The sequence below is a fragment of the Ursus maritimus genome, unplaced genomic scaffold, assembly GCF_017311325.1.
Source record: "Ursus maritimus isolate PB19 unplaced genomic scaffold, ASM1731132v1 scaffold_22, whole genome shotgun sequence".
NCBI lineage: Eukaryota > Metazoa > Chordata > Mammalia > Carnivora > Ursidae > Ursus > Ursus maritimus.
This window is the reverse complement of record NW_024424675.1, coordinates 32,960,831-32,978,778: the sequence shown is the minus strand read 5'-3', so window position 1 is coordinate 32,978,778 and position 17,948 is coordinate 32,960,831. Positions and strand designations below refer to the sequence as shown.

General features: G+C 49.2%; 1 protein-coding gene across 1 annotated transcript; it reads left to right on the top strand.

Annotated features, from left to right (window-relative positions):
• Nucleotides 1-5,548: 5,548 nt before the first annotated feature.
• Nucleotides 5,549-10,148, top strand: LOC103669724 (WAP four-disulfide core domain protein 5). The gene is made up of 4 exons (XM_008698065.2): nt 5,549-5,749; nt 9,043-9,183; nt 9,273-9,413; nt 9,790-10,148. The coding sequence occupies exons 1-4, from the start codon at nt 5,665-5,667 to the stop codon at nt 9,792-9,794; spliced, it is 372 nt and encodes a 123-aa protein (XP_008696287.1). The 5' UTR covers nt 5,549-5,664; the 3' UTR covers nt 9,795-10,148.
• The last annotated feature ends 7,800 nt before the right edge of the window (nt 10,149-17,948 follow it).

Here is a 17,948-nt window from a genome sequence, read left to right as displayed (position 1 = left end):
AATAATGGACATACATCGCTGTATAAGTTTAAGGTGGACGGCACGATAGCTTGATTACATCTATTGGGAAGTGATCACCACAATAGGTCTAGTCAATACCCATCTTCTCCTACAGATAGAATGAGAAGAGAAGAAATGTCTCTTTGTGATGAGAACTCTTAGGATCTACTCTCTTTACAAATTCCATGTATGTCACACACAGCGTTAGCTGTGGTCTTCATGCTGTCCGTTACATCCCTAGCGCTTATTCATCTTATAACTGAAAGTTTGCACCTTTGGCCCCCTTCCCCCGACCCCCACCTCTGATATCCACAAGTCTGATTTCTGTTTCTATGAGTTTGGTGGGTTGTTCGATTTTTACATTTTACACGGAAGTGATGGAAGTATTCGCCTTTCTCTGAAGTTGACTTTTTAAAATTTAACTTTTGGGGGGGAGTTGGCTTCCTGCTGTGGGTGGAGGTGGGCAAGCAAAGAACCCCATGCCTCTTCCTGTCCCTCCAGGAAGACACAAGCCATGGCCCCAGCATCCCCCCTCCATTCTCCAGGGACAGACGGAAGAAGGTGGGCTGGGCTGGGGAAGAACCTTGACACCAGGGCAGCTTAGAGTCTAAGTCAGGACCAGTGCCTGCCCTCTAGGCCTGGCAAATAAAAAGATACCATAAATGGTGACCATGATTCATATTTTTAAACACTTTCTGTGTCTCAGGCTCAGTATCAAATCCGTATATGCATTATTTCATTTTCCTGTTATCAGCCCCTAGGGGGCGCTTCCTTTTTTTTTTTTTTTTTTTTTTTTTTTTCCGTTCTGCAAATACACAGTTTAGACTTCAAGAGGTTAAATGATTATAGGAGTTCTCTGGGTAAGTAAGTCGAAGTAACTCATATTATTAAACACTGCCAATAACTAGTTAGAAAATAGCAAAAAAAAATTCCTATTCAACATTATCAAAATCTATAAAATACCTACAAATAAACCCACCTAGAAATGTACAGAAATTTTCTGGGGGAAAAAAATCTACAAAACTTTACTATATGACATTTAAAAAAAGATCTAGATACACTGTTTGAAATTTTCCATAATAAAAAAAAAGATTTTTAAATATATGCTCTTCCCAAAACAGGAAGCCTCCACGAGGTAAAGATGTCCATCTTGGCCGACATAATTTATATCTTAAATACAATCAGAATCAAAACCTGGTGGGTTTCTGACACCCTTAACGAAATCATTGATTCAGGCAATGGTCATCCACGGCTTCTGAAGTCATGAGGTGAAGGTTTGACTGGGACCAGACGTTTATAAGGTGCCTAACCATCACCCCACATCTGTCTGCTGTTCGTAAATAGGGAAGCACAACTTTTCAGTGGAGTGTTAGGAGACATCCCCTACGATGCACTGATCTATCTTCACCACATTAAAAGTGGTCAGCGAGGCCTGTTCCTCCTGAGGTGATGTGACAGGAAGCACACAGCGTCACCTGGGAAGTATTCTTGACAGATGAGCTTGACAGTTGAACTTGAACCCCATGAAGCCTCTGGAGCTAATGTCCATCCCCAGGAAACACAAAGGATAGAGAAGTATGTTGAAAGATATCACGGGACAATGATGTCGACACACTAAAAAACACTTCGTCTGTTTTTTCAACAAATAAATAGTATGAAGCCTCAGCTCTTTGGGCAACTAATATTTGATAAAGCAGGAAAAAACATCCGGTGGGAAAAAGACAGTCTCTTCAATAAATGGTGCTGGGAAAATTGGACAGCTACATGCAAAAGAATGAAACTTGACCACTATCTCACACCATACACAAAAATAAACTCCAAATGGATGAAAGACCTCGATGTGAGACAGGAATCCATCAAAATTCTAGAGGAGAACATAGGCAGCAACCTCTACGACATCGGCCAAAGCAACCTTTTTCATGATACATCCCCAAAGGCAAGAGAAACAAAAGATAAAATGAATTTATGGGACTTCATCAAGATTAAAAGTTTCTGCACAGCCAAGGAAACAGTCAGAAAAACTAAGAGGCAGCCCACGGAATGGGAGAAGATATTTGCAAATGACACTACAGATAAAGGACTGGTATCCAAGATCTACAAAGAACTTCTCAAACTCAATACACGAGAAACAAATAAACAAATCAAAAAATGGGCAGAAGATATGAACAGACACTTTTCCAATGAAGACATACAAATGGCTAACAGACACATGAAAAAATGTTCAAAATCATTAGCCATCAAGGAAATTCAAATCAAAACCACACTGAGATACCACCTTACGCCAGTTAGAATGGCAAAAATAGACAAGGCAAGAAACAACAATTGTTGGAGAGGATGTGGAGAAAGGGGATCCCTCCTACATTGTTGGTGGGAATGCAAGTTGGTACAGCTACTCTGGAAAACAGTGTGGAGGTCCCTTAAAAAGTTAAAAATTGAGCTACCCTATGATCCAGCCATTGCACTACTGGGTATTTACCCCAAAGATACAGACGTAGTGAAGAGAAGGGCCATATGCACCCCAATGTTCATAGCAGCAATGTCCACAATAGCTAAATCGTGGAAGGAGCCGAGATGCCCTTCAACAGATGACTGGATTAAGAAGTTGTGGTCCATATATACAATGGAATATTACTCAGCTATCAGAAAGAACGAGTTCTCAACATTTGCTACAACATGGACGGCACTGGAGGAGATAATGCTTAGTGAAATAAGTCAAGCAGAGAAAGACAACTATCATATGATTTCTCTCATCTATGGAACATAAGAACTAGAATGATCAGTAGGGGAAGAAAGGGATAAAGAAAGGGGGGGTAATCAGAAGGGGGAATGAAACATGAGAGACTATGGACTATGAGAAACAAACTGAGGGCCTCAGAGGGGAGGGGGGTGGGGGAATGGGATAGACCGGTGATGGGTAGTAAGGAGGGCACATATTGCATGGTGCACTGGGTGTTATACACAACTAATGAATCATCGAGCCTTACATCGAAAACCGGGGATGTACTGTATGGTGACTAACATAATATAATAAAAAATCATTATTAAAAAAAATAAAAAATAAAATAAATAAATAAATAGTATGAAGAAGGAGGAGGAGAAAGGGAAGGAAGAGGAGAAACGGGATTTGGAGGGAATATTCTACATTAAAAGAAACAAGAGACATTACAACCAACGCGACATGTGCACCTTGTTCGCATTCTGATTTAAACAAACAACGATACAAAGTCATTTCTGAGATGATAAGAAAAATAGGATGCAAATAGAACATTCGACGTTAAGAAATTACTGTTAATTTTGTTAGCTAGGATAACAGTATTGGGATTATGTGAGAAAATGTCTTTATTTCTCTGAGATACTCAGTGTCTAAGGGTAAAATGTGAGCGGCACTGGATTTACTCAAAGTTTTTGTTTTGTTTTGTTTTTATGAGAGAGAGAGAGCATGCGAGTGTGCCCATGGGGAAAAGGACAATCTCCGGCAGACTCCCAAATGAGCCCGGAGCCCCATGAGGGGCTTGACCCCACAACCTACGAGCCAAAATCACCAGTCAGAGAGGCTCAACCAATGAGCCGCCCAGGCGCCCCTTGTATTGGATTTACTTTAAAATATGTCAGCCAGAAAAGGGGTGGGGGGTACAGGAAGAAGGTGTTGGAGAATGTTAATTGTTGGGACTTTCACGTGTAAGATGAATACGTTCCAGGGATCTAACGTACCGCATGGTGAAACCGCTATCAATACTGTATTGTGTACTTGAAAGTTGCTAAAAGAGGAGAGCTTTTTTTTTCCCTTGCTGAATTTTGCTCACTCTCCTCCCCCCCTCGCCCCTGCCAGTTCTATCAAGATATAGTTGGCATGCAGCACAAGATAAGTTTAAGCTTATGGCATAATGGTTTAACTTCCATATATCATGAAATGATGACCATAGTAAGTTTAGATAACATCCATCATCTCATATCGATAAAAAAAAAAAAAGATTTAATGTTCTCACCATAACAACCACCACAGGATTGTAACTGTGTGAGGTAAGGATGTGTTCGCTAATCTTATCGCGGTAAGCATTGTGTGATACGTATCACATGCAGGGACGTATCAAAGCATCCCCGTTGGGCACCTCAAGCTTACACGGGGCTATAGGTCAATTACATCCCAGCAAAGCTGGGCGAAAACGTGCATTGTTGAATCCGGTGGTGGGTATACAAGGCTTCATAAAAGTACTTACTGTTCTTTTGTGTAGTTTTGAACATTTTTATGGTGAAATGTTTAACAAAAAGTAACAAATTTGTTCTTGAAACTTAAAAAAAAAACACCATGTAATCATTACAAATGATGAGCTTGGAGGATACTTCAAGACACAGGAAAATGTCTATAAAATCATCCTAATTGAAAAAGAATTTGTTCATTATACATGTGTAGTTTATAATCAGGAAAAAAATAGCCCCATAAATTCTCCTTCTATTCCAAAAGAAACGTCAGATCATAGAATACAGGGCCTCACTTTTCCTGAGAGCTTAGAAGACAGCACAAGGGATTCTAATTAAACCCAGTGAAGAACTTCCCGGCTGTGAGGGTTGTCTGGGAACGGAATATCCTCTTCCTTTCCTAGGGTCAGATGAAGTAACGCTTTGCTTCCAAGGCCCAGTGACTGACGGGGATCATGTGGAGGCAATGACAGAAGTCCCACCTTCGTTAGAAATCAACTGTGGGTCCTTGACTGAGCCGGCCTCCTCCCATCTCTGGCCTACTGTTTCCCCATCTTTCAAGAGGAGGGTGGCGAGGATGATCTTGACCTCCCGCAGTCCTGCTAAGGTACTATGGGTCAGTAGGGGTCTCGTTTGGGGACCCTTAAGACCCTGAGCCCCAGTGCCTCTTCCACCAAAATGCAGGAGACAAATGATGTGACGTCTTAGGTGCAGTCCTTGGCTGGGATGATTTTTTGCTCAAGATCTCTTGGGGCCAGGGAAGGGGTCCCAGAAGCCACCTCCATGTGCTGTGACCGGTCAACTCAGCCAAACAACCACCCGGATAGCTGAGTCAGTCCCAGGCAGAGGGCGGTTCTACCAGATGCCACTGGAGGTGATTCACCAAAGGCAAGGAGGTCCCTCTCTCCCATTCACAGAAGCCCAGGAGGCGAGGCCAGAGCTGGCCTCACTCCTTGTGCCTGCCTGGGCCCATGTTCTCCAGCAGGGAGCTCTGACCTTAACCCTAATTCCTCCTAGGGCTCCAGAACTCTGCCACCCCCTTCTCGCCGCTCAAAGCTGACTTCTGTCCCCTGCCCAAGCCATTGCTGGGACTGCAAGACCCTAGACAGTCAGGAAAGGGATCATCTGTCTCAACAACCTTCATTCTTTATATAGATGAGAAAAACTGAGGCCCGAAGAGGGAGCAGACTTGCCCAAGATCACAGCCCAAGTCCAGCAGGCAGGACGGGATCCCAGTCCCCAACACCCAGCGCCTGCTCCCACCCACCCATCTCCAGTTCTTGCACAAGCACACTTGCACTGAGGCTCATGGGCAGGGGGTGGGGCCAGGACGAGGCAAACAAGAGCCACTCCACCTGCCTCATCTCCTTCCTCCCCTGACTCAGTTGCTCTAGCCTCCCTGGAGCTTCAAGGGTCAATTTAGGGGCCCCTTGGGCCCTGGCCTTATTAAGTGCCAGTAGCAGAAACATGAGGGCCTGGAGCTCTCTCCTCTTGGTGGCCCTCCTGGCTTTGGGGAGCCAGCTGCCTGCTGCCTCGGCCAGGAAGAAGGGAGGTGAGTGTAGGTGGCTTCCTCTGCTCCAGGGACCAGGTAGTTCCTACCTCTCTGTGGAGAGTGAGGGTTGGGGGAGGGCAGGCAACGCAGTGTGACGTCTGTCGCTGTGGATGCCTGCTTCCACAGGTGCTTCCAGTGGCTGGTGTTTTGTTTGTACGGCTCTGGGCCTGCCAGCCCGCCCTGTCTGTAGCTGTGAATGTCTTCGTGCCAGGGTCTCGGTGCTCGTCTACACAACTGAGTGTGGGATTGTGTGAGCATGTGTGTATGTGTGCATCTTTGGGCCTGCTTGTCTGGACGGGTCTATGTCTGCACTTGTGTATTTAGCTATGGCTGCAAGCATGTGTGTCCGTGGGCCTGGGCCTGTGTGCACGCGTGTCTCTTTGTCTCTCGGGGCGGGGGGGGCAGCCAACCTGTCTCTACCTGCTCTTCCATCTGTCTCGTGGATTATTAGGATCTGTGGGCCTGCATGGCAGCGAGATGACCCTCTCTGTCCGCTTCTGTTGCTAACGAGCCTGTGCCTGGTTTGGCCCCTGCTCATCTTGTTTCTGTCTTTCTCAGGTCCTTCCCATGTCCCAGAGACCAGTCTGTGCAAGGGACTCTCAAACTGGGTAGGGGGTGTGGTTTCTGGGATCTGTTGGGAGGAAACTCCACCCTCACCTCTCTTTTCTGAAGCCTCCTCTCAAGGGCTGGGGCTGACCTGTCACCAGGTGGGGCAGGATGGGGCTGCAAGGCGAGACAGGTGCCTCCCCACCTGGGAAAGGCCTCCACATCCTGCCTTCCTAGGGCTGAACACCATGACCTACATACACTCATGCATCCTTGGCCCTGCCTTGCGGGAAGGGGACAGCGATGGGGACAGGTTCCCTCCTCCACAGGTCCTGAGGAGCAGTTCCCAGCATCCTCTCTGCCCTTTCTAGCCTAACTTACACCTTCCTCTGAGGCAGGGCTCTCTCCCTGGGGCTCCAGCTGGTTTGGGGAGGAGAAGGCTCAGGCCCAGGCTGAGGAGGGAAGGATGCTGGCAAGTTCCAAGGCCAGACCGCTGCTGGCTGTGATTCATGTGGCTCGGCCTCATTCCTCCTCACTGAGATGTTGAGAGATTGGGACTATTTTTATCCCCATTTTGCAGGTGAGAAAACTGAGCCAGTTCTGACTCTTCCTGTCTGTCTGTTCTGCAAGGCTCAGCTCCGGGCCCCTCCTCCCAGAAGCTCTCCTGGTTCTATGACCAGGTCTCCTCCAGTCCACCCCAGCCCACAGGGAGATGCCTCTTAGACTTCAGGCAACTCCTCTGGGCTCATACTCTGAGGTCTGAGCACCTCTGGCCAGGGCTACCCCCCTGGACCTCAGAGCCTTCCCAGGGCCCGGCCTACCCCCAGCCCCCCGGGAGGAGGGGCTCATTGGAGTAGGGGGCTCCCTCACAGACTAGCTGGTCTTTCTCCAGCAGGGGGCAGCAATTCAGTTTAAGACAACCCAATGGAACAAGTGAAGCTGATTTTGAGCACTGACTGTGGGAGCAAGGGGCCTCCTACACGTGTGGCCAGCATCCGACAGGAGCTGGAGGGGGAAGGTTGACTCGAGGTAAAGTCACGGCGGTGGATGCCACTGCTGCTGGGGGCTCTGGAACCTTTTCTTAGATGCTAACGTGATGGCCTGGGACCAGCCTCCATCCTCACCAGGACTCAGTGGTGGCCGGAGCAGAGGGGTGGAAAGTCAGAGGGCTCAGCGTGCTAGCCCAGGCCCCTGTGGGTCTGGACAATCACTGCCCTTCCAACCCTTGACTTCTTCCTCTAAATGGAAGAAGATACTGATTCAAGCCTTCTGCATGGAATCTGGAAATGGCCCAAAATCCTAACAAGAAAAAATGGCTAGATCAGCTCAGGGACGGAACATTCTAGAGCTGTCAGAGGACCACCTCAAAGACCAAGTTCACAGAGATCCCTGACACAAGGCCACATGCAGCAGGTCGAGCACACAGTACAGGGGTGGCTGACTGCGGCCGGCTGGGTGACAAGGTACCAGGCTGGTGACACCTGGACCTGACAAGGCTGGGTCACCTTTCAAAATCCTTTCTTTCAAATAGTCGCTGAGCCACTGGTGTTTTGCATCGAGGACTGTGCCTCAGCCCAATGGTGAGAGAAGCAGGCAGGGTCTGTTCTCAGAGCCTCCAGCCCAGGGACAGACAAATAGCTGCAGAGTCACAAACTCTGAAGAAAAGAGTGTGGGGTGGGGGTGGGCGGCTGACCTAGTTAGTCCCTTGTCGGAGAGGGAGGGTCTCCTGCCGATGCCGTGTTTCCACCGAGACCCGATGAAGGCGGTGGAGGAGCGAGCACGGGGCAAAGCATCCCGCAAAAGCAAGGCCCCGCAAAGAGAAGCAGCTGGGGGCAGAGCAGGAGCTCTGAATGGAAAAGGTGTTGAGGATGAACAGAGGGAGGTGGGCAGCCCCAGGCCGGGCCCGGCCCTGTTGGCCTAGGTGCCCTTTCTTGCCATCCTTCATGTCATCTGAGTCTCCAACCAGCCCGGGGAGAACGGGGTCCAGTTTCTTATTCCACAGACAGAAAACTGAGGCTTGCAGTCAAAAAACAAAGCAAAGCAAAACAAAACAAAACACACACAAAAACAAAAAACTTGCCAACCATTTGCAACAATGTGGGTGGACCTTGAAGATGTTACACTGAAGGAAATAAATCAGCCAGACAAAGACAAATACTGTATGATCTCACATTGGACTCAAGAAATCAAAACAAAACAAAAAACAAGCTCCTAGATACAGAGAACAGATTGGCGGTTGCCAGGGGCCATGGGCGGGAGGTGGGGGAAGTGGGTGAAGGGAGTCACAGGTACAAGCTTCCAATTATAAGAGAAATAAGTGGTTTGGATGTAATGGGCAGCGTGGTGACTATAGGTAATAAGACAATAGTGCATAATTGAAAGTTGCTGAGAGAAGATCTTAAAAGTTCTCATCATAAGAAAAATATTTCTAACTATGTCTAGGGGACAGATGTCAGCTAGACTTGTGGTGGTGATCCTTTCATAATATATAAAAATATCAAATCATTTTGTTGTACACCTGAAACTAGTATGTTATGTCAATTATACCTCAATTAAAAATTTAAATAAAAACAAGTAAAAGCAAGCCCACCCCTCCCCAAAAAAACAAAAGCAAAAGCAAAAAAACTTGCCAAAGGACAGGCAAGAAGTAAGGGGTAAAGAATTCAGGTCTTGTGATTCCCATATCTGTGCTTATTACATGACTCGGAATGGCCTCCAGCTGCAAGATTTGGGTGGTTCTCTTACAGAGAAATTCGGGGGCTGCCCACCGGATGATGGACCCTGCCTCCTCTCGGTGCCTGACCACTGTATGGATGACAGCCAGTGTCCCGCAAGGATGAAGTGTTGCTACAAAGCTTGCTTCCGCCAGTGTGTCCCTCTGATCTCCGGTGAGTGTCCCTGTCCAGCTCGCCGAGCGCCCAAGACCCAAGCCCCAGAGCGGGGCACAGGCAGGGCTCACCAGGCCCCTGTGTTGCAGTAAAGCGGGGCAGCTGCCCCAAGGACGGCCTACGCTGCCTCAGCCCCGTCCAGCACCTGTGCAACAAGGACTCAGACTGCAGGGGCTCCAGTCGGTGTTGCCTCGGCGCCTGCGGCCGGGACTGTCGCGACCCCATCCAAGGTATGGTTCCTGTGCACCTGGGGCAGGTTCTTTCCCTCTCTCAGCCCCAGCATTAGCCGTCCTTCCAGGTCAATAAGCTTAACAGGACACCTACCTTCCTAGGAGCCTGGGGCTGCCCACACCAGACCTGGGGAAGAGGATGGGGTGGGAGGGGTCCTGTTAGGACCCGTTAGGACCACAGAGGAACCAGCGATCCTCCGTTCTCTTGCTGATCTTGCAACTGCTCTGAGCTTCAGTTGGCCCTTATGAAGGAGGGCGGGACATCCTGCCCGAGTGGCCACCAGGGCTGGGCTGATGGGCTGGCTGGGGATCAAAGTTTCTAAAGACCCCAGAGCCCTGTGATGGGGGGTGTAACACTTTCCTTCTCTCTCCCCAGGCTAATTCTGGTTCCGGATCCTCAGGATGGAGTCCCTAGCAGGAAGAGATGATGATAGGGGGCCCAGGACCCTGCCACCCAGATACTGCTATCTCTGCTAGTGGCAGTTCCAACCTTCTGATGAACACTGTTCTGCTGTCACCTCCCTTCCTACCCATCCATCCACCCACCCCTGGTTTCTCCTCCTAGGAGTCAAGGTGCATAGATAGATTCCCATCACCCTGCCCCACCCCCCATCTCTTGGCGTGTTTCCGCACCTAAAATGCCCGATTCAGGTAGCCGCCTCTTTGTGAGAGCCCTCCCTCAGGCAGCCCAGGAACCTCGAGCAGAGTTTTCCAGACATTACCTATTTGCAGACCCTTTTCCACCATTTTTGCCACACCTGCAAAATAGCATCGCAATATCTTGCGTACTGCCTCCACTGCTATTTATCTAATCTTTTTCTTTAAATGGACTCACTGTTGTCTATACATAAATTTATTTCAAAAGAAAACCTTGACATCATCACTATGAATGGAATACACAGGATCATTTGCCACAAATAAAATGTGATTGTAAAAACAAATGCAGTGAAAACAGCTAAGGTTCATTAAAGTAAATGTTGTCAGATGAAACAATATTAAATAATAGTATTAAATTCTACCCAGATGCTGCCACCTGCCAGCACTGTGGGCCTGAAGGCTGCTCCCTGTCTCTGGTAATAAACTGGTAATAAACGAAGATTAGCAAGGGTTAAAGACATGTTAAAGACACAGATCTCAAAACCGTGACCCCTTTCCTGGGGTAATCAGAAGGACTGAGAAGAGAACTTTCTCAAGAGTCAGTGTAAAATGTTGCATCCAGGTCCATTCTAAGATCGTTTCAAATTGCTCCACATTTGGGGAATGTTGCTTGAACAGTTGGGATGTCATTTTTGTGGGAGAGCCCGTCTCCCATTGGACAATACCTCCTTCACCTGGATTTCTCAAGGGTCAGTCTGTAGTCAGGGCCTAGGAGGGCGGGGGAGGGGGTCAAAGAGGGAACGACAGCCATCCCAAGGGACATTCCTGGACCCAGAGGGCTGGATTCCTGACTGTCCCATTCACACAGGACTCACTTTGGGGAGGGGCGGGAGGCAGGTAGATTCCTCCCTGCCGTATCTGCTGGGTTTCCTCTTGTATCCCAGTGGAATCCGGGCTGGGCAGCCCACCGCACAGGTTAAGTTGGGAATCCTGGGTCTTCTTTCCTTGTTCCTTTGACCTGGCAGTGTGGTCACAGGTGAGTCACCACTCAGGGATTCTGTTTGCCCTGTTGGAAGATGGAAAGAATCCTACTTCCTCACTGCCAGGGTCCTTCTCTTGGGGTTCAAGTGCTGAACTCAAAAACAGCAAATGCTAATTATAGGGTTACATGCTGAGACCCAAGAGAGGAGGAGAAGGAGAGAAGGAGAATAATCTGCGAGTCACTGACTCCCTGTGAGCTTGGAGATTTCCTGTCCTTCTGGGCCTCAGTTTCCCCATCTATAAACTCAAGTGGTCAACCCAGATAATAGGGTACATTGTACTGTTTGCCCAGAGACGCCGCACCCCACTGTTCCATGGCCTTCTTGGGGAAGAGCACACGTCCCCCGCCCAGGGATTTAGGGCTTCGCCCTGGGACTGATGGGATGTGGGCTCAAGGGACAGTGCACCAGTTTCAAGGCAAGGCACCAACCTTCTCAGAGCTTCTGCCCTCTGCCATGAGAAGGGCTTGCCCAGAAGCCACTGGTGTTGCGATGACGGACAGTTGAGGCAGGCCTGAAGTGGAGCTGCCAATCTTCTAACTTGCAAGAGCAAAATAAATGTGTGTGTTAGGAAGCCAGTGAGATGGTGGAGGGGGCATCTGTTATAGATTTATAGCGGTGAGAGCTTGTCCAATCCAGATAAGGACTGTTACTCTTGAGTGAATGCCCATTCCACGCCTCACACTCTAAAACATTACTTCATTCATCCATCCTTTAACCCTGAGAGAGGTAGGCATTCTCGTTTCCATTTGACAAGAAGGACCTTGGGATAAGTGACTTGTCCAGGCTCCCAGTGAAGAGGTGAAGTAGCCAGGACTCCACCATACCACACCCCTCCTCCGCTCCCACTAAAATCAACAACAGCTGAAATGAAAGCACAGATCCCGTGGCGGGTGTCGCTTTAATTACTTTACACGTACAATCTCATTACGTCCTCACAGCCTCACTCTGTAGGCTTTATCATTTCCCCCATTGCACATATGCGGAAACTGAGGCACAATGAGGTTGATTTGGCCAAGACCGTACAGCTGGTAAGTAGTGGAGCTGGGATTCAATGCCAAGCAGTGGGACACCAAAGCTGACAGCCTTACTGATGACACTAATTACATCCCATCTTTGAGAATTCCTTCCAGCTTTAAAGACTCAGTTTGCACATCTGAGACATGGGGATCACAAAGAGCCAAGAAGGTTAAGTGACCAGCCTCGGTTCCAGGCAGCTGGAACCCAGCACGTTGCCCTGGGTTTCTTTCCTGAAAGGCGTCAGGAGGAAACTTAGGGGACCCCAGGACAAGGACCCCAGGTGAGCGGGTTAGAATGCAGCTGCTTAGGGCCCCAGGGCTGAACTGAGGCCCTGAGTCCCGAGCTAGGATCCTGCAGCAGCAGGAGGCAGCAAATCACAGGCCATGGCTTCTCTGGCTATAGGGGGCAGCATCTATACAGTCTCTTCTAGAGTCTTCTGCTCAGCTTTTTGGCTAACTAGCTACCTGCTCCCTCAGGTCTGGGCATCGGGCTTGTCAGTCAGTGCCAACTCTGTCCTCAGCCACCAAACTCCAGCCCAATCAGCTCCATCTCTGCTGCCTATCTCCACTGCCCTTCTGGAAAGTCTTCTGGGAGGCTGGACACCTGTGTCCGGGATCCTGGGTCCTCAACCTCCAATCCCGTTTTCTTCCCCCACTCATTCAAAGTTAGCTGAGCACTTAGCATAGGCTCTAGGCGGTATCGTGACAAAGCTCACGCACTAGAGGGTAAGACGAAGCCCCGGCTACAGAATTGCATGAGGTGCTTCAGAGGGAGAAAACCAGGAGACTGTGGGAGGCTAGGGGGAACCTAACTTAGCCTGGAGACCAGAGATTTCCTGCAGGAGGTGGTATTTCGATATTGAATATTTGGTACTGAATTTAAGGAGGAGTTAGCCAAGCGTGACAGTGCCAGTCATCCATTCTCCCCTTCTTTCTTACAGCCAGCAATGCCCCCACTTGGAAACATCCAGCCACCCCTCAGGCTACTGGGGTGCTGGTGACATTCTATATTTTGACTTTGGTGGCAGTCACATGGATGCACAAATTTGTAAAAACTTAATTCATTTGTAACTTAAGATTTACTATAAGAACATTATATTCCAATTTTTAAAAGTAAAAATTAAGTTTTTAAAAATTTGCTCCCCTTGCAGCTAGAGACGACCATGTGGCCCAGGACTGGCCAATCAGAAGTTTGAGGAAGTCTAATAGGAGGGGCTTCCCAGAAAGCCCTTGTTGTCAGACAGATCCGTCTTTCGCCCATCATCCATTTGTACTTTGTCCAGAATTCTGGAACGTGGGTGCTGCAGCTAGAACAGCTATCTGGTGACCTTGAGGATTGTTTTAGGTGGGTTCCCTGGAAGCGAATCTTTAGATGAAGATTCAGAGGATGGTAATGGCTTGGAAATGTTCCAGAAAGAACGGGCTGGGAGTGGAGAGGTATACCAGAAGGTTGGGGAGGAATGGGGGGAGGCCAGCAGGGGTGTGACAACAAGCAAAGTCCCACGCTGGGGGGGGGAGGCAGGTTCTAGAGATAAGAGTAGGTGACTCTTCACAGTTGTCCCGTGGAGCAAGAGAGCTGCAGCCTTTGTCTCTGTACCCCTCAGTCAACAGCTAATAACTCCGGGGTTGGAGGACATCCATTCCCAGGCACTTCAGGCTCTCCCTGTGCGCCGGCAGAGCAAGCCGCAGCAGCCTTTGGGAAGCCCTTAGACAAAGAGATGCAGATACCAGCTGTCAGGAGGGAAAGCATGCCAGGAGCCAGTGCGAGAAAAGGTGGCAAAGGGATCGGAGGGGATATGGGCAAAGCACGGGCCTCACCTGCTGCAGGGATGAGAGCCACACAAGAAGAGCAGGGGAGGAAAAGCCAAGGAGCCTGGGTCTTCAGTGCCATTCCTGGGCGGCTGCACCTGGATTGCCAAAAAAAGTCACCTCCTCTCCAGATGGGCCACCCTGGCTCACTTTGCGTTCTTGTAACTTACGTTGAATCTTAACTGATACGCTGGTTAAAGAAAGGGCAGGAGGGGCTCCTCACCACACTCCTGAAAGGTAGGTGTTGTTCCCATTTTACAGATGAGGAAGATAAGGATCCAAGAGGAGACATCACGTGGCTCATGGTCCCACGGCCATTTAGTGGTAAAGGCAGGATGCAAACCCAGTGTATTCGTCGTCTCTTACTGTGTCGCAAATTACCACGCCTGTAGTGGCTTCAAACAACACACATTTGTTATTTCGTAGTTTCTGTGGGTCAAGAATCCAGGCACAGCTCAGCTGAGTCCTCAGCTTCGGGGGCGCACAAAACTGAAATAAAGGTGTTCAGCCAGGGCTGGGGTCTTAACTGAGTCTCGACTGCAGAAGGATCCACTTTTAAGTTCATATGGTTGTTGGCAGAATTCCAGTTCCGTGCAGGCTGTAGGACTGACTTCCTCAGTTTCTAGTTCGTTGTTGGCCAGAAGTTTGCCCTCGGGTCCTTGCCTTGCCACAATGGCAACTTGCTTCATCAAAACCAGCAGGACGTCAATCTTGTGTTACCCAATCCTGGAAGCTACATTCCCTCACCTTTGCCATATTCTGCTCATTAGAGGCAAATCAGGAAATCCTGCCCATGCTCAAGGAGGAGGGATTACACAAGGGCATGAATACCAGGAGGCAGACATCACTGCCACACATTCTAGAAACTGCCTGCCACACCTAGTCTACTTAAATACAAACATTTCTGTACTTCATGCAACATCAAGCTTACTCTCTAGGGTAAAACCTCATGGATTCAGATGGCCATTTCTGGCCAGGGACTGAAGGAGAATTTGGGGCACAGCTCATCCATGGTACATAATGGGTATGGATACCCCCTTTAGCCTCAGAGGTCCATAATGCCCCTCTTCCCATTCCTATCACTCATGAATTAATCTCACACTCCATATACTTCCCATGTGATCTGGGGGATGAAACCAGATCCTCGTTTCCATCTCTTCTGCCCTTGGGGAAAAGGTCTGTCTTTTCTCTTTTTGGAAGCTACTGCTCCAACTCCGGGGCGGAGGTACCCCTTAAGTTTTGGGGGGCAGTGAAGGCTACAGAGAGAGAGTACTGGCCCGGGAAATGGGAGATCTGCTTCTCCACAGATCTGCTTCAGTTTCTTTGTTGATAAAACAAGGGAATTAGGCAAGATGATTGCAAACTTCCTGCTCTAACTTCTTACTGTGAGGGAAGGACCGAAGTGGAACAGCCTAGAGCTAGGAGGTCCAATATGGCAGCCACTAGACAGATGAGAGTACTAAGCATGTGAAATGTGATTAATCCGAATGAGATTCACTGTACATGGATATAGCAGGCAGAATTCTAAGATGATTCCCAAGAACCCTCTCCCTCTCCCTCTCCCCCCATATCATCTCCTCCTCTTGAGTGTAAATGGAACATGTGAAATGTGTTCTGGGAGGAAACGGAGACTGTCCTGGGTGGGCCTGTCCTAAGCAGGCGAGTCCTTTAAGAGCAGAGCACTTTCTCTGGCTGGTTGCAGAAGAGGAAGTCAACACTCCAGCTTGCCTGGAAGAAAGCAAACACCCATGTTGTGAGCTGCCCGTGGGCCACGTGGCAAGGAACTGCAGGCAGCCTGTAGAAGTTAAGAGTGCTCCCCAGCAGACAACCGCAGGAAAAGGCGACCTCAGTCCTGCAACAACAAGGAAATGAATTCCACCAACAATCTGTGAGCTTAGAAGTGAAACTTCAGATGAGAACCACAGCCCTGGCTGACATCTTGACGTCAACACGGTGAGACCGTGGGTAGAGAATTCAGCCATGCTGTGCTCAGATTTCTGACCTATAGGAACTGTGTGGTAAAAAATCTGTATAAAGTTGCTAAGTTTGTGGTCATTTGAATAGCCTGGATTTCCAAGACTTAGTACAAAATAAAAATGTAAGATACCTCCTTTGTAATGTCTTTATTGATCCCATGTTGAAATTATATTATTTTGAATATACTGGGTTAAATAAAATATATTATTTTAAAAATCAATTTTATCTGATTCTTTTTATTTATTTTTTAATGTTATCAGAAAAATTTAAATCATATACGTGGCTCTAACTCTATCTAGCGGACAGTTCTGTTCTAGAGGTCTCAGATGACTGTGGGTGAGTCACCTCACCCTGAAAGCCTTGCATTTCTTATCTTTGAGATTGGAATAATAAGAGCACCGATCCACAGAATATTCGCGGCATAAATGAGATGGGGCCCGCAGGATACTAGGCCCAAGGCAGGGTGCAAATAAATGTTGGTTATTATTATTATTAATAACAATATTTGTGAAGTAGGAATCCTTTCTTGTATCTAGGTCCTAGTCTCCAGCACCTTCTCTCCAGTCTGACACACAGTAGGCACTCAATTAATGCTTGTGGATTACATAACCTTTTTTTTTTTTTTTAGGTTTTATTTTTAAGTAATCTCTACACCCAACGTGGGGCTAGAACTCACAACCCCCAGACTGCACGGTCCACCTACCGAGCCAGCCAGGCCCCCTGGATTATATAACCTTGACAAAGCTCTTTGGCACCGTTCTCGCTTACCATCCCAAGCCACTTGGAAGGCAGAAATCAGGGACCCATGGAAGGTGGGGAGACAGAACTTCTGGGGGGCAAAATATCTGCTTCAGGCTTCACAGCCCAGGGGGCTCTAGGGGAATGAGGCCACCTCCTCCAACTCTCTGATGCAGATCCCCACCCGCAGTCCTGGGAGACCCGAGTTCCAATCCCAAGTCCGCAACGCCAAGCTAAGTGACCAGCGAGAGTGACGGAGCCTCATCTGTCCCTGCCAAGTTTGTGTGAGGAGTATTTTGGAGAAGTCACCTGAAGCAGAGCACCTGGCACATACTCAGGGCGCAATTAAGGAGGGTATTATTACTGTTGTTGTTTGTCAGCGGTGCTCCGGCTGAAATCCCTCTCTCGCGGGACCCCCTTCCCCTAAAGGACCCCTCCTCCCCTGGTCCCTGACTGGGAGGATGTCCTGGCGCTGGGGCCCAGTCTCCAGACACCACCCCCACCCAATCGAGTCAGGAATAGAAATCACCGCCTCCGGCAGCCCGCGGTCTCCCTCCCTCCCCCGGCAGCGATCGATGTGGCCTCCGCTGCGGGGGACAGAGGAAGACAGGGAAGGACGGGGCGGCGGGGCCTCCGGCGGTAGCGAGGCTCCGCGGGGCAGCAGGGGCAGAGACGAACCCGGCCGGCCAGCGGCTCCCTGGCCTCAGCGGCTTGGGGACAGACGCGCCTTGGCCGATGCGCCCCGGGGGGACCTTGCCAGGTAAGGAAACTCCCTCGCGGAGGGGCGTGGCCCGGAAAGGGGCGGGGGCTGCAGAGTGGGAGGAGGGGGCTGCCCGGTTCTGGTCCCGTGCCCCCTTCGTGAGACCACCCCTCCAACACCCAGGAGGGAGTGCTGTGGGGTGGCGGAGCGCTGGGGTCTGTCCTGTTGGTTCATCCGTAAAATGGGATTAGAAAACCTCTCCGGCAGGGTTGGTGTAGGCATGAAACCGAGTGCAGTGTATATGGAGCCCTGCGAAGTGACCGGCACATAGTAGGTACTCAAAATAAGTGTGTGGAGAGAGCCTTGAATGGAAAAGCCCAGTTTCCAAACTTAACTGTGCCGTGGACTAGCTGGGTAATGTTGAGCAAGTCATTTAACCTTTTTTATTGGGGATTCTTGTTGGGGAACGTTTGTTGAATTAATTATCCCAATTAATAGAGCGGGAGGGTGAGTTCCAGGAAGAGAAAGGGATTTGCCCACAGTCATGCAGCTAATGGGTGATGCAGCTGGATTGAAAGCTTCATCTTTTAACACCAAGTGCGGTGGAGGAGGTGGGAGGAGAGCTGCGTCCCCCCCCCCCGCCCCCCGGTCCCAG

Excerpts from the sequence above, each read along its gene's own strand:
- LOC103669724 (XM_008698065.2), top strand. The coding sequence starts at position 5,665 with ATGAGGGCCTGGAGCTCTCTCCTCTTGGTGGCCCTCCTGGCTTTGGGG. Across the intron at positions 5,750-9,042 it reads CTCGGCCAGGAAGAAGGGAG|AGAAATTCGGGGGCTGCCCA; the intron begins GTGAGTGTAGGT and ends GTTCTCTTACAG. Across the intron at positions 9,184-9,272 it reads GTGTGTCCCTCTGATCTCCG|TAAAGCGGGGCAGCTGCCCC; the intron begins GTGAGTGTCCCT and ends CCTGTGTTGCAG.